The sequence below is a fragment of the Eptatretus burgeri genome, chromosome 2, assembly GCF_056783735.1.
Source record: "Eptatretus burgeri isolate ZD-2024b chromosome 2, Ebu_testis_v1, whole genome shotgun sequence".
Classification (NCBI taxonomy): Eukaryota; Metazoa; Chordata; class Myxini; order Myxiniformes; family Myxinidae; genus Eptatretus; species Eptatretus burgeri.
This window is the reverse complement of record NC_140962.1, coordinates 158,004,895-158,019,261: the sequence shown is the minus strand read 5'-3', so window position 1 is coordinate 158,019,261 and position 14,367 is coordinate 158,004,895. Positions and strand designations below refer to the sequence as shown.

General features: G+C 43.0%; 2 protein-coding genes across 2 annotated transcripts in view; both read right to left on the bottom strand.

Annotated features, from left to right (window-relative positions):
* LOC147033690 (NACHT, LRR and PYD domains-containing protein 12-like) overlaps nt 1-14,367 on the bottom strand; it is a 1,146,930-nt gene that overhangs the window by 1,009,320 nt on the left and 123,243 nt on the right. The gene's annotated exons all lie outside the window — the stretch shown is intronic.
* Nucleotides 1-14,367, bottom strand: part of LOC147033691 (NACHT, LRR and PYD domains-containing protein 12-like) — a 178,380-nt gene that overhangs the window by 81,675 nt on the left and 82,338 nt on the right. The window contains exons 5-7 of the mRNA XM_085871811.1: nt 12,228-12,326; nt 8,783-8,869; nt 7,842-7,867 (exon numbers count right to left, since the gene is read on the bottom strand). Coding sequence (XP_085727937.1) covers nt 7,842-7,867; nt 8,783-8,869; nt 12,228-12,326 — 212 coding nt within the window. The remainder of the gene's footprint in view (nt 1-7,841; nt 7,868-8,782; nt 8,870-12,227; nt 12,327-14,367) is intronic.

The window sequence follows — 14,367 nt, the reverse complement described above, 5'->3', positions numbered from 1 at the left end:
CAAGGTCAGAGATTTTGACATTCCCAAACGATGCACTGCATCTTGATCTCTCTGTCATCCTCCCCAGAATCCAGTCCACACAATCGCTGAAAAGTGTGGGGGCCAGTTCACACACCTGAGGGACTCCAATAACAACTGGAAATCAGTCAGAGGTGGTATCACCACACCTCACAGCTATCTCAGTCCTTCAGGTCAAATATCTTCCTCTTCATTGTGTTGCATTTGCTTTGGTTGCAGTGGGGTGCTTTGGCCATTTGTCAGGCGATTCTGAAAGAAAGTGAGATTCATGGCTCCCTCGACAGTCCAACTGTAACACGTGCAGTGTGTTTGCCTCAGGTGAGATCATCGGCGAGATTGTGTTGCCGTCCATATAGTGCAATTTGCTGATGGTCATTCGGCTCGATTTCTATGACATGACTACCCACAAAGCCTTGAAGCAGCAAGAGCCTGATTGGAGCAAGGCCAGCAGGGGATGAGTCACTGGACAGTTAGTGACATTGGCGTGAGGAGGGTGGGTTCTTTATGAATCAGATGGCTGAATTAAGGTCAAACAAGAACTGTAAAGAGCTCTTGTCTTGGTATGTGGAGTTGATGCTTCAATTCTCCATGGATTGGCCCAGAAAAGTGACTTTAACATCCTGGTCTGGGTCTGTCAAACAAAGCTATGTAATTGCACCACAGTTGCTCTTAGATGCATCACAGAAGACACATAGTTCCCCCTCGGCAGCTGCAGAGTTGACATTAAGAGATGTGGAACAACGAGGAATGGTACCTAAAGAGAACAATCAATCCATTTCCCATGCCTGCTTAATATCAGTGTCTAATTGGAGCATCCAACCTTGCTTTTCTCTCCATAGGTCCTGTATGATGAGCTTTGCCCTACCTGTTATAGGAGACAGGTAACCGAGGGGGTCGTATTCACTGGTTAATGTTCTGTGGAGGTGCTGCATTGTCAGTTGGATCGTGAATGCACTCAAGAGCTCACAATGGTGGAGTATGCTGGCAGTCCAGACTTAATCTTAATCTAAGTCCCACTGCAGGACAATCATGGCTTTATGGGAGTCCTTCTGTCCAAAGAGGAACCAAAGTTGAGAATACATGACTTGGTCTCGGGGAAACGAGGAAAGTTCCTCGAGACGAGGAAAGTTAGTCCAATTTCGAATCTCAATTACTCTAAAAATCTCAAATAATCTATCAAAACACCTCCCTCAGCTAAGTTGTCCCGAATCCTGAAAATAACTCTTCAATTTGAGCAATGGTTGGTAGACAGTCCACACAATTGTCTCTGTGGAAACCTTGATCTGTCAATCATTTCACATCTTTGTAGCCAGGGATACCCGTGGACCCACACCACTGTAGAGAATAAATGGCACAGTGCAGGCTGAATGTTGTTCCAAATAACACCCGCCATTTGTAGGTTGTTGGTTTTGAGTCATCCTATAAATTCTGCTGGATGAATGAAAGGTAGAAATATCCCAAAACACATTGTAAGAGGAGCACAAAACGACCATAACTATTACGAGAGGTCGTGCTCGATCGATGGCAGCTGAAACATACAATGGTTCAAATGACATCTGAATTACTGTAATAAAGAGAGAATGATAGGGAAGTTCTCGATGGCAGACTGTCTTGGTGGTGTGATGGATAGAGTGTCCACCCTGAGTGTGGGGTCTGTCGGGTACATTCAGACCCTGGCCGATTCATACCAAAGACTAACAATGGAACATGCTGATTCCTTGCTTGATGGTCATTGTTTAAATGTAGAGTGGGGATAATCCCCATAGCTGTGTATCCATGATGAGGAGGGAAGTTATCCTCAACTGCCCTGCTAAGTCCTGAGAGAAAAGCAATGCCAGATAAACAGCATTGTCAGTATCCTGGGTGCCCTGGGATCGCAGGCTCAGTGTCTGTTTGTCTGGACAAGTCCGGTGTTGTCTCCTGTATTTCTCTGCATCACGTGACTTTTGTTACAACTCCTCCACGAACCATAACCTGTTGAAAAATAAAGTTAACACTTTGGAAATCCTCCCCATGCACATGACATGTGGATGGCACAAAAGACAATACAACAGAGAGAAAGAGTTAGCACTCGGATTACACAAGGAATTAATTATTAAATAATTCACTGCAGCAGCTTTATAGAAAACATCAATCATCAACTGATTCAACACTGGATCGTTGGTCAATCAAAAAAACGTCCCCAAGTTGATGGAACTCTGACATGACATCAACCCTTCATGAACTTCGCAGGTTAGACAATGCACATGATTGTATCTTCCTTACGGGATATTAATGTGTAAATTTAAATTTATCCTTTTACCCCAAAACTCAAATAAAATTATATTTACTATCACCGAAGGAGAGGGTATTGTGTTTGGGTCCATTTGTTTGTCTGTCGGTCTGTCTGTTTGTTTGTTTGTTCACACAGAACGTTTGTGTTTTTCTCCACAACTACTTGCTGGATTGAGACGAAATTTTCACCAGAGGTGCCACTACTCAAGCAGAATTAGTCATAATTATGACGTCATAGGTTATATTACGTGGTGTGGCAGCCATGTTGGAAAAAGGGGAAAAATTGGACCTCTGTATCTCTGAAACCACACCAAGGAAAACTGAAACAAACCTCATCGGGAATAAGTGACTTTTTTATGACGTCATAGTAGCCTTAGTTATGACGTCATAATTGCATATAGAGAACGCGACATGTAATCAGTATGAAAAATTTGAGGGTCATCTCGTGATAAAATGGTCTGCAGAAATTTTGTTGATGATGTCATCGGTCACGTGAATCATCAGCCATGTTGTTTTTGTTAAAAACAAAAACCTTCAAAGTCTTCTTTAAAGTGGCTGAACACGTTGAGGCAAAACTTTACAAGTATTACCGCTTATCCATGAGGAACAAAGAGTTCACACATATGACATCATAGGTTACATGGTTTGGCAGCCATATTGCATATACCCTAAAACCAATAAAAAAAATCTTTTTCTCCAGAAAGGCTGGAGAGATCGAAGGGAAACTTCACACAAATGTTTCCCAAGCCTTGGGTGTACAAGTTTGCAGAGGAATAATTGATAGGTCACATGGTTTGGCAGCCATATTGAATTGAAGAAAAATATTAAATAATGTTTCCTCTGGAACTGCTTAATCAAGCAACATGAAACTTTACAATTATGATGGAGTAGTGATGAGGGATACATGCTTTAAATTTCAACTTAATCGGACACATGGTCTGGCAGCCAGAACTTTTTCTTTTTTTTTTGGTGATCTCAGTTCTTTTTGATTTTATAAATGCTTTTTTTTTTTTTTGGAATAAGGCTCGCTTGGTTGTACCAGAATGGGTTTGAGGGTAGTTGAGTAACAGCTGAAATGTGAATCCCTACAGGTTACTTATGATGACTTCATCTTTGCTTTTTGATTGTTCGGTTCGGGTTCCTCCTGATGACTCGAATGCAGGACTCCACCTATTTGGTCTTCCTTTTGATATTAATTGAATATATTTTAATCCCATTCTAAATTCAATTGAATGAGAATAAAAAAGTAATGGGTCAGGGTCATGTGTCCGATTAAAGTGGGGTTGCATCAAAGCTGGACATCTTGGTGGTGGTCGTATGGCAGCTTGGCTGCCAGGGTAGCTATAATTTCTTGAAGCGCGACTGTGTCGCTGATGCAGTGCCCTCTACCAGTACACACACTGGAATTGGTACTCGTTTTGCCGAACTCGGAAGGATGACAGGCTGAGTCAACCCCCTGGTGTATTAATTCAGCGGCCGACCGGGCTTGAACTCAGGACCCGAGGATCCCAAGCTGCCACCCTTACCACTCAGCCAACAACAGTCTCCGCTGGACATCTTGATACGTGGTCATCACTGCCAGCAGTTAAAAGGTGACAGTTCTAATTGTCTCTTATTAATTAAGTAACACACCAGTACTTAAACCCCCCACAAAATACACCACAGAAAACTACACAAACGCCACACAAAACAAGTCCTGGTGAGGGTCTGAAATTTCTGATTGCTCATTTTCTTGTTTATAAATTGTATTTTCACCCTTTTATGAGTAATATTCAGGACTCATTCACATTTCTTCTTCTTCTTCTTCTTCTTCTTCTTCTTCTTCTTCTTCTTCTTCTTCTTCTTCTTATTCTTCTTCTTCTTCGTCAATGGCTGCAATTGTTCACACGGTATTGTGGGGTCAGCCAGGGGAAGCTTGGCCCAAGTCTCCACAAACCGGCTGGCCAGGCCTGACATTTGAGGGCTCATTCACACTATTCACATGAAATCATGTACAGTATTGGATTAAAGGGGAACCCAAACACCCAAACCACTTTGACGCTAATCTGTCGACCTTTGATACCCTACAAAATAGATATGCTGTGTCTCTTTCCGATTTCCGAATTATAAAGTAGGTAAATTTGTGATTATAATCAATCTTCTTCTTCTTCTTCTTCTTCTATTTCAGATTAGCGGTGACATCACTTTCGGAAGTAGACGACCATATCCGTACTGTATCCGGATGACATCTCAGTACGATTCAACTCAAAAGGCGAATATTTTTCGAATGTGCCGAGTAGATGGGTCCTTGGTGCTTGTATAGCAAAACAAACCGAGATGGTTTCATGCTCCACCAATAGCCGAAACTCCCTAAATTTGCCAGAAATTGGACGAGGTTTGTCCAAAATACGGGAGTATGGATCGGGCCTCCAAAATGTTCACTTTTATGGTCAGAACATTTTACAGAGCACTGTTATGGAACAAAATAGATGGTTCGATCTTGTGGATATCTAAACAGAGCGGTCAAATAAGGGGTCAGTCAACCAACCAGAGACAACCAACTCAGGCTTGCAAGAATGTACACAGTACGACAACTATTCCGTACGGCTCTGCAATTGGTTTCCATTTACTGAACAATCCTCTACGTGCAGAGCAATATCACATCAGCTGGTTCATAATCCTGAGTAGAGGACGCAATGGGGACCACACTCATCAGGACAACCAACCATATTCTTTGGAGACAGAAATAATTTTTCCGAACTTTATATCTATTTTGACGATGATGGCTTGACTGTGACAACTGTACCACGGTCAACGTTGAGTCATCATGAAAACCACACCCACCCCTCCCCCTTCTAGCCCTCAGCGAATTTGCATTATATTTCCACCTGTACTTTGGTGATTCATCTCCTCTGAATCATTATTCATGAAGGTTCATTTCCACCTCCTCATGATTCATGATGCTCTCTGGTTCCACCAATCAAGTAATCCCATCATTTATTTTTCTCAACCAATCAACGTTGAGGACATTACATTGTAACTTCAAAAATGAGAGCTTGGTGCTTCTTCTTCATCAAATTGTGGATTTATCTGAAGGAGTGCAAGTCAAAAAGCTCTGATAATGTCTATTTTATTGAAATGCATATTTAAATTTTTTCGACTAATTGAATGCTTGAGTAATACATAAATGGATTTATCAATTAATACAAAATTCCTCTCTTATGGACTGTTACTTGAACGGAAAATCAAACTCTACCAAGCTGTATTGATCATGTGACCCACGTTTTCATCTTCATGAACACTTCCACCTTCTTCCTCTGAATCACTCAAACAAGGCTCGACGATTAGGCTTCACAATTCCCTCGAAAGTGTTTCCTCAAATAATTTTTTCTCCAATAGTTCCTTCAAAATCCCACTGAACTCCTTTAACATTCTGAGAACTTTTGGTGTCGCAAATGATGGGAGAATCAGTATCTGAATCCGAGAGTTGCGAATGGTGGAGGAATCAGCATCTGAATCCGAGAGTTACGAATGGTGGAGGAATCAGCATCTGAATCCGAGCGTCGAGAAAGACGGTGGAATCAGCATCTGAATCAGAGAGTCACGACTGACGGTGGAATCAGCCTCTGAATCCGAGAGTCTCGAATGACGATGGAATCAACATCTGAATCCGAGAGTTGCGAATGGTGGAGGAATCAGCATCTGAATCTGAGAGTCACGAATAATGATGAAATCAGGATCTGAATCCAAGAGTCGCAAATGACAGTGGAATCAGCATCTAAATCCGAGAGTCGCAAATGGTGGAGGAATCAGCATCGGAATCTGAGAGTCGTGAATGACGGTGGAATCAGTATCTAAATCCGAGAGTCGCGAATGACGGTGGAATCAGCATCTGAACCCGAGAGTCACGAATGGCGATTTAATCAGTATCTGAATCCGAGAGTTGCGAGTGACGGTGGAATCAGAACTGAATCTGAGGGTAACGAATGATGGTGGAATCAGAATCTGAATCCGAGAGTCGTGAATGACAATGGAATCGAATCTGAATCCGAGAGTAATGAATGACGGTGAAATCAGCATCTGAATCCGAGAGTTGTGAATGACGGTGGAATCTGAATCTGAATCCGAGACTCACGAATGATGGTGGAATCAGCGTCTGAATCCGAGAATTGCGAGTGACGGTGGAATCAGAATCCGAGAGTCGCGAATGATGATGGAATCAACATCTGAATCCAAGAGTTGCAAATGACGGTGGAATCAGCATCTGAATCCGAGAGTCACAAATGACAATGGAATCAGTATTTGAATCTGAGAGTTGTGAATGGTGGAGGAATCAGCATCTGAATCTGAGAGTTGCGAATGGTGGTGGAATCAGCATTTGAATTTGAGAGTCGCGAATGACGGTGGAATCAGAACTGAATCTGAGAGTCGTGAAAGGTGGAGAAATCAGCATCTGAATCAGAGAGTCGCAAATGATGGTGGAATCAGCATCCGAATCCGAGAGTCACGAATAGTGGAGGAATCAGCATCTGAATCAGAGAGTTGTGAATGACGGTGGAATCAGCATCTGAATCTGAGAGTTGTGAATGATGCAGGAATCAGCATCTGAATCAGAGTAACGAACGATGATGGAATCTGAATCTGAATCCGAGAGTAATGAATGACAGTGAAATCAGCATCTGAATCCGAGAGTTGCAAATGACGGTGGAATCTGAATCTGAATCAGAGAGTCGTGAATGATGGTGGAATCAGCATCTGGTTCCGAGAGTCGAGAATGGTGGAGGAATCAGCATCTGAATCCGAGAGTGGCGAATGATGGTGGAATCCGCATCTGAATCGGAGAGTCGTGAATGATGCAGGAATCAGCATCTGAATCCGAGAGTCATTAATGACGGTGGAATCGAAATTGATTCCGAGAGTTATGAATGACGGTGAAATCAGCATCTGAATCCGAGAGTTGCGAATGACGGTGGAATCTGAATCTGAATCCGAGAGTCACGAATGATCGTGGAATCAGCATCTGAATCCGAGAGTCATGAATGATGGTGGAACCCCCCCACCCCAGTTGAAATAGCACCAGGTGGGTTCACTCAGCCTGTAACTCTTCCGAGGTCGGAAAAAAGAGGACCAGCTCACTGGTAACAGGAGTACTGCATCAGTTGCACAGCAGCATTTCCAGAGAATGATGCAGCCAAGCAGCATCGGCTGCAGACAACACCACCACAAATAACAACGACAACAATAACAACATGTATTGTACCAACAAAGTCTGTTTCTGGCATGAAGCGGAGCGAATTGAAGATTTCACAAATAAAACCAACAAATTTCATCCAAACTCTGATAACAAATATGTGGTTAATATAAAATCATCATTATAACAAACTTATGTGAAATGAAAACCCTGTACAAGGTTATCATCCATCAATGTGATAAATTTATAAATTTGTTTTGACAGATTTCATCAACACAGAACAAGTCATTGAATGAAGGATATTAAACAATACAAAGTTATCATTCAGTTTACTGAACCTCTTATTAAATGAGATAACATGGAAAAATGATCTGCAGACCTTTCGACGGCGCCTTCGTCTTCGTACTGAAAAGAGAAGAATAAAGATAAGAAGATGATTTACACATTCCTTGTACAGAAAGTTTCATCATCAGTACAACATGGAGCTCTCAAACCCATGATCTCATCACAGGGATGATCTTGTTCAACATGATATGATTTCATCAGGGAAGGAGGGGAGGGGAGTTTTCTTCAGGAAATGGGTTGAGATGGCACATTTAAGGACTCTTGTAGATGGAGTGAGAAAAGAGATATCAGCTTTGTGGGATTGTCAGAGGGTGGGGGGAGGGGAGTTTCCTGAAAGGGGTTGATGGGTCCACAGCATGCTTGGAAGTGGGGGGGGGGTGGTGTTGATGGCATCGGGAGTGTGGCAGGTGTGGGTGGAATCGGCAGTAGAGTGTGTGCGGGTGGCAGTGCGAGTGCAGCGGATTGGGGGTGACAAGTACGGGCAATACTCTCAGTGTGGTGGGTGTGGGCAGTAGTCTCAGTGTGGTTGTTCTCTTTGCAGTTTTTCCAGTTTAGTTTTTTTTTTCAGTTTTCAATCTACCAGTTTTTCCAGGTAGTTTCCAGTTTTTCCATCCATTTCCATGATTGAGAATTTGTGGCTGTCTCCAACTTCTTCACGCCCTGCATCCTCCCCTTACTCTCATTCTTCCCAATATCCCATATTTTCCCAACTCTCCCTGTATTTGCCCCTCTACCCTGCTTTTGATTTTGATGAAGGAGAGTAAATTCAGATAATTCAGGAATCATAAAGTAATGTCGATATTATAGAGCTTTTGTAGTTCCTGTATTATTCTCTCATTTTCATTTTAAGCCTCAGAGTTAACTTTCATTGAGAGTTCACAACATCATGCTCGAAATCATTATTTCTTCTTACACTGAGAACATCCCTAATCCCAAGGATAACAACATCATAATCAATAACATCACAAAACTCACCAAAAAGGAAAATCAACAACGAGATCAGGAGGAATCCAATCAGCAGAGATACCCAAATCCATATATGGGATGGAATAACACTTTCACCTTTTGGAGGGAGGATGACAAACAGCAGTTTAATCAGTGACATCATGGATGGTTAATTTAAAAGTCGGAATCGGGAAAGTTGGATAAAAATGATTGATGTATTTTACTTTCTTTTTAATTTTTATTATTATATATTCCTTGATATCATGTCTGTACGATTGTTGGGTCATGGAAAAAAGTAATACCTCACAATCCCACCACCCCCCCTCCCCCCAGCAAGGGCAGAGAAAGGACTTGCAATTCTCATCTGTAAATGTGACATAACACAAGTGGCATAACCATTGACCCCAATCTGTAAACGTGATGACAGTATTGGGGCAAAGTCTTCGGGACCCCCACTCTTTGATGACAGGAGGAAAACCACGGGGTAACCTTCCCGGGTCAGATTGCGGTCGTGTGTGTCGGGGTGGAGCTGACGTGTCATCCACCAGCCGGCGGTCTCCTGGGGTTTACATGAGGCGATCCCTTCAAGTGGGTGCCTGGAAAGTCATTTACCTGGGAGAGGATGATAACCTGTTTCTGTTGTATCATCTGACCTCAAGCGTTTGGACATCGGTATTGCAGCACCCTCTGAGGTTCAGAGACCGGATTGCATCGAGATCATGATGGGTGGTTACACCTACTATTGGCCGGGTCGCTCTCTGATGGTTACCATGCCCAACGATTTGCTGTAGCTGTGTCCAATAAGTTTACTCCGATGACAATTGAGGTAACACCGGTCAACAAGCTTTTTTTGAAATGCAGGATTCGTCACTCCTTGATTGTCATTTCCATCGTCTCTGTGTTTGCTTCAACTGAGGCAGTGATCTCACCGGGAAGGACGCATTTTATACCACGCTCGAGTCTGTGGTTAATCACTGCCCCAAACGATATACTCTTCTCGTCTTGGGGGATTTAAATGCATCGATTGGAACTGATAGGGATGGTGACGAGACGTGTGTTGGTCCAAATGGGTCTGGAACTGTGAATGAGAATAGCACTAAGTTTGTTGACTTTGCATGAAATCATCGACTTTGGGTGGCTGGTTCATAGTTTCATCGCCCACAGGCTCAGCGCTGGTCTTGGTATTTCAAAGCTGGTGGTGTGGCAAAGGAGATTGACCATGTGCTCGTTGATGGTCGCTGGAGGATCATACAGAAGTGTAGTATCTACCGGAGTGCTCAGTTCCATAATACTGACCACCGGCTTGTTGTAGCAACTCTGAAGTTGCACCTTAAATCTGGGAGAATGGGACCATCCCAGTCAAGGTTGGATGTTGGCATGCTGCAGGATGTGGGGGTAGCTGAGGAGTTTGAGAACAGGCTGAGTTGGGATTTGGGGGTCTGGGTGCTTTGGAATGTCCTGAAGAGTTGTGTTGTGCCTTCAAGACCATAATGCTTCATGTTGCCAGTGGATGTCTTGGAACTCACCATTGGGCAAAGAGGAATTTGTCTCTCAAGGGACACGGGAAACCATTGACCACAGTCGCAGGGCCAAGCTTAATGGCAGAGCTGAGCTCTTCAAGGAATTGAGGCGGAAATCTGTACTTGCGCTGAGGGTGGACAAGGAGGCATGTGTGTGAGGAATCTGTGGGGTCAACCATCACCTGTGGTCAAGTGATTGTCATGCTTGCGGGAGAACTCATGCATTGTGTTCGTCCATGCCCATCCCTCTGTGTACTGCAGTGACAGTGGAGGGTGTTAGGCTCTTGACAGAGGAGACCAAAGTGAAGGCCCGCTGGGCCGGTTACTTTGAGCGACTGTACCAGGTTGATCCACCAGCTGTTGAATTATATGTCAGGGGTCCTACTATCCTTATTGCTGAGGCTCAAATCAACTGTGATCCACCTTTGTTTGTGGAAACACAGGCTGCGGTGAACCGGTTGAAATGGAGTGAAGCTTCTGGGATCTGTGGCATCGTACTAAACTTCTCAATGCTGGTGCAAATGCTGTACTCGTCGTTTCATGCAGTTCTGTGCTCTGCCTGCAATACAGGCATCATCCCAACTGACTGGAAGAGGGGCCTTGTTGTCCCTCTCTGGAAAGGGAAGGGTGATTGCCAGGACTGCAACAATTCCGAGGGGTGACGCTACTCTCAGTGCCGGGCAAGTTTTTTGCTCAGATAATGCTTTATTGGGTTTGCCACCATCTGCTTGAGTATCAGTGCCAAGAGCAGTCAGGCTTTACACCAAAGAGGCCAAGGATTGACCGTATCCTTGCCCTTCAGGTCCTCACCGAACACAGATGAGACTTTCGGTCGGGGCTGATTGCAGCCTATGTTGATTTTTGCAAATAATTTGATTCAGTGAATTGGGATGCACTCTTGAGGATTCTTGGTCTTCGTGGTGTGCCACCAAAACTGATCAATGTGATGTCTGAACTATACTCTGGTACTGAGAGTGTTGTGAGTTAGAGTGATACCATCTCCGATGTATTTCCAGTTGTTACTGGAATTCGTCAGGTGTGTGTACTGCCCTGAAATTTTGCAGCGCTTGTATGGACTGGACTCTGGGGTGGATGTTGGAGAGATCAAGCTGCAGTGCTTCGCATAGGAATTAAATGTCAATATCTCTGACCTTGATTTCTTAGATGATGCAGTCATTTTTGGTATTCATGTCTCTGCTGGCTGTGAGCCTGAGGTCAATAGATGTCTGAATCAGGCTTGGGGAGTCATTGATTCACTGAATCATGGGTTGTGGTGCTGTCCGTACCTGTGCAGGAGGATAAAACTCCAAGTCTTCAGGTCCTTGGTGCTTCCAGTCTTGCTCTATGGATGTGAGACTTGGAATCTGACCAGTGATCTAAGATGGAGACTTAATTCCTTTGGTGCAAGGTCTCTTCGGAGAATCGTTGGCAATTGTGGCTCAGACTTTGTGTTCAACGAGCGGTTGCTGAGAGAGACTCAAATGAGATTTGTTACCTGCATAGTCCATGAGCGTCAGCTCTGGCTGTATGGACATTTGGCTGGTTTTCCTGATGCTGATTCTGATCATCAGATTCTCTCAGCGAGAGAGCTTCGTGAGTGGAGGAGGCCAATGGACAGACCTCATGCCTCGTCTTTGCAGCAGGTTGATCAACATCTCAAGGAGATGGGGATGGGCCATGCATCTGCCTGGGGGATGGCCTGATGGAGGCCCCTGAAGTACTCCCAGAAAGTGGATGCAGTGACGCTCTGCTCCAGTGCATGCTCCGATGCCTGACCTGACCTGACCTACCAGAGGGAGCATTACCATCTTAATATTCTCCTCTGAACTTCTCAGTTGTAAACGCAGCGTTGATGTTTATGTTTACATTTTTCATTTTGTTTGTCTTTCAATCCTTACTGCCTTTATTCCACATATTAAATAATCTCTAACTACACACGACCATTGTTTCCTTACCTTCCATCACACACTCGTTTCCTTTCCTGAGTAAACCTTCACGGCAAACACATTGTCGGTTTGTCAGGAAGTTACAATCTCTTTCTTCAACCTCACTCTCTGTGGAAGGGAATGAAAAACATGAGAAGTTGAGTGAAGAGATAAATACAATTAAACACATCATCATTGAGAAGTACCAAGTGAAGGAAAATTCAATTTGGGGTTAAACTTGAAAATGAAGATGTAATGAAGCGGAAGAACAAGAAGGAATCCGAACAAGTAAAAAACAAAGATGGAGTCATCAGGAGGAACCTGGTCAGGATTCGGGCTTCAGCTGCGACTCAACACTACCCTCAAACCCATCCAAACACAGCCAAGTGAACCTCAGAGAAAAATTTCTGCAAGAATTCACTTCTTCATGGAGAAATAGATAAAGAAATAGAGGAAAAGAGAGGAAAAAGAAAAAAAAGCAAGAATTAGAATGAACAAGCTCGAATGAGCTAAGATCCTCGTCCTCTTAATGTTGACGTCATAAAAACAAGTATGACGTCATTGTGATGTATCAGGTTTGCGATAAATTATCTGTGCTAATGCCCGGCTTGATTCCCGCAAACAAAATTCAAACAGCTTGTCTAGTTTCGGAGATAATGGTATAGGCGATTTCCATTAGCGGCGATATTATGACGTCAACTTTTTTTTCTAGGAAGAATTTCCAAAATCGGAGATGGTTACTGCCTGTGCGTGGGCTTTCTGCATATACATGGCAAGTTTCACGAAGATCCGATGAAAACTCTGGGTTGTGAAACAAGAAATGTCAAAAATAGGAATGACGTCATAAAAATTGATATGACGTCATAGTGATGTATCATATGTGCGTTACTTCATCTCTGCTAATGCCCTGTTCAATTCCCGCAAACAGAATTCAAAAAGCTTGCCCAGTTTCGGAGATAATTTTTTAGGTGATTTCCATTAGCAGAGATATTTTGACGTCATAACTTTTTTTCTGGGAGGAATTTTCAAAATCGGAGATCATTCCTGTCTGCGCAGGGTATTTTTACATATATATGCCAAGTTTCAGGAAGTTTCGATGAAAACTGGAGGCTGTGAAACAAAAAAAGTCCACAAGAACAACAACGTGAGTAAGACAGAGATCCTCCACGAGGATCCAATAAAGAGAGCTTTGAAAAAAGTGGAAAGAAGTGTGAAAGGACAAAGAACAAGAACAAAGATGTCGGGAAGAATATGTAATTTTAATGGACTGAGAAGTCTCGATTGTTGTTTCAGAGCTCATTGTAACACGAAACATCGTTCAAATTATTATACTATTTCCATTAATATGTTACAGATTGTTAATTAAACATTCATTTATGAAGGGAGGTGAGAACATACTGTTCATAAACAATACCAAAAATAATCACTTCCGCTTGTGTCAGGAGAAATGATTCATCATGTGGATCTAAAATAAATTACTCTCACATATAATATGGCTCGACACAACTCAAAACCTTGATTCAACTGGGTACTACAAACTAACAAGATAAACCAATGTCACCTGCAGGGTGACCTGTATCTTGCCAAAAGGTGACCACATGTGACTTCTTTAAGGTCACACTGAGGTGAACAGAGCTGCTATCCACCAGGAGCGACTCCTTGAGGAATATCTGCCTACGAGAGATTCCGATGAGAATCGTTCTACAGAGTAACCATGAAAAATATGCTTTTGCCTCATAACGTCACCAAATGACGTCATAATGTCTCAAGCTTGACATATCCAGAAAGCACTCATCGAGGTGTTCAATTTGAGGTACCACACGATATGGTTCCTAAAACTTGAAAATTTGACCTTGGGGTCAAATATGTTTGACCTCAGGCGCGAACCATGAAGGTCAAGGCCAATCGCCACCAAAAATTAATCAGCTGAGCACCAGACCATGAACTATATTCCCATGAAGTTTGAAGACGATCCGATGAAAATTACTCAAAAAATAAGGGTTTCGTCAACTCCCCTGATTTGCGACAAAGTGACCTTGACCTTTGACCTTGACCTTAAAAATTTTGTGCACTGAAAGGGACCTCTATTGGCCTCTTATATGCGAAGTTACAAAAATTTCCAATGATAACTGTGCTCTGCAGAATTTTTTATACGTGATTACAGACAAAC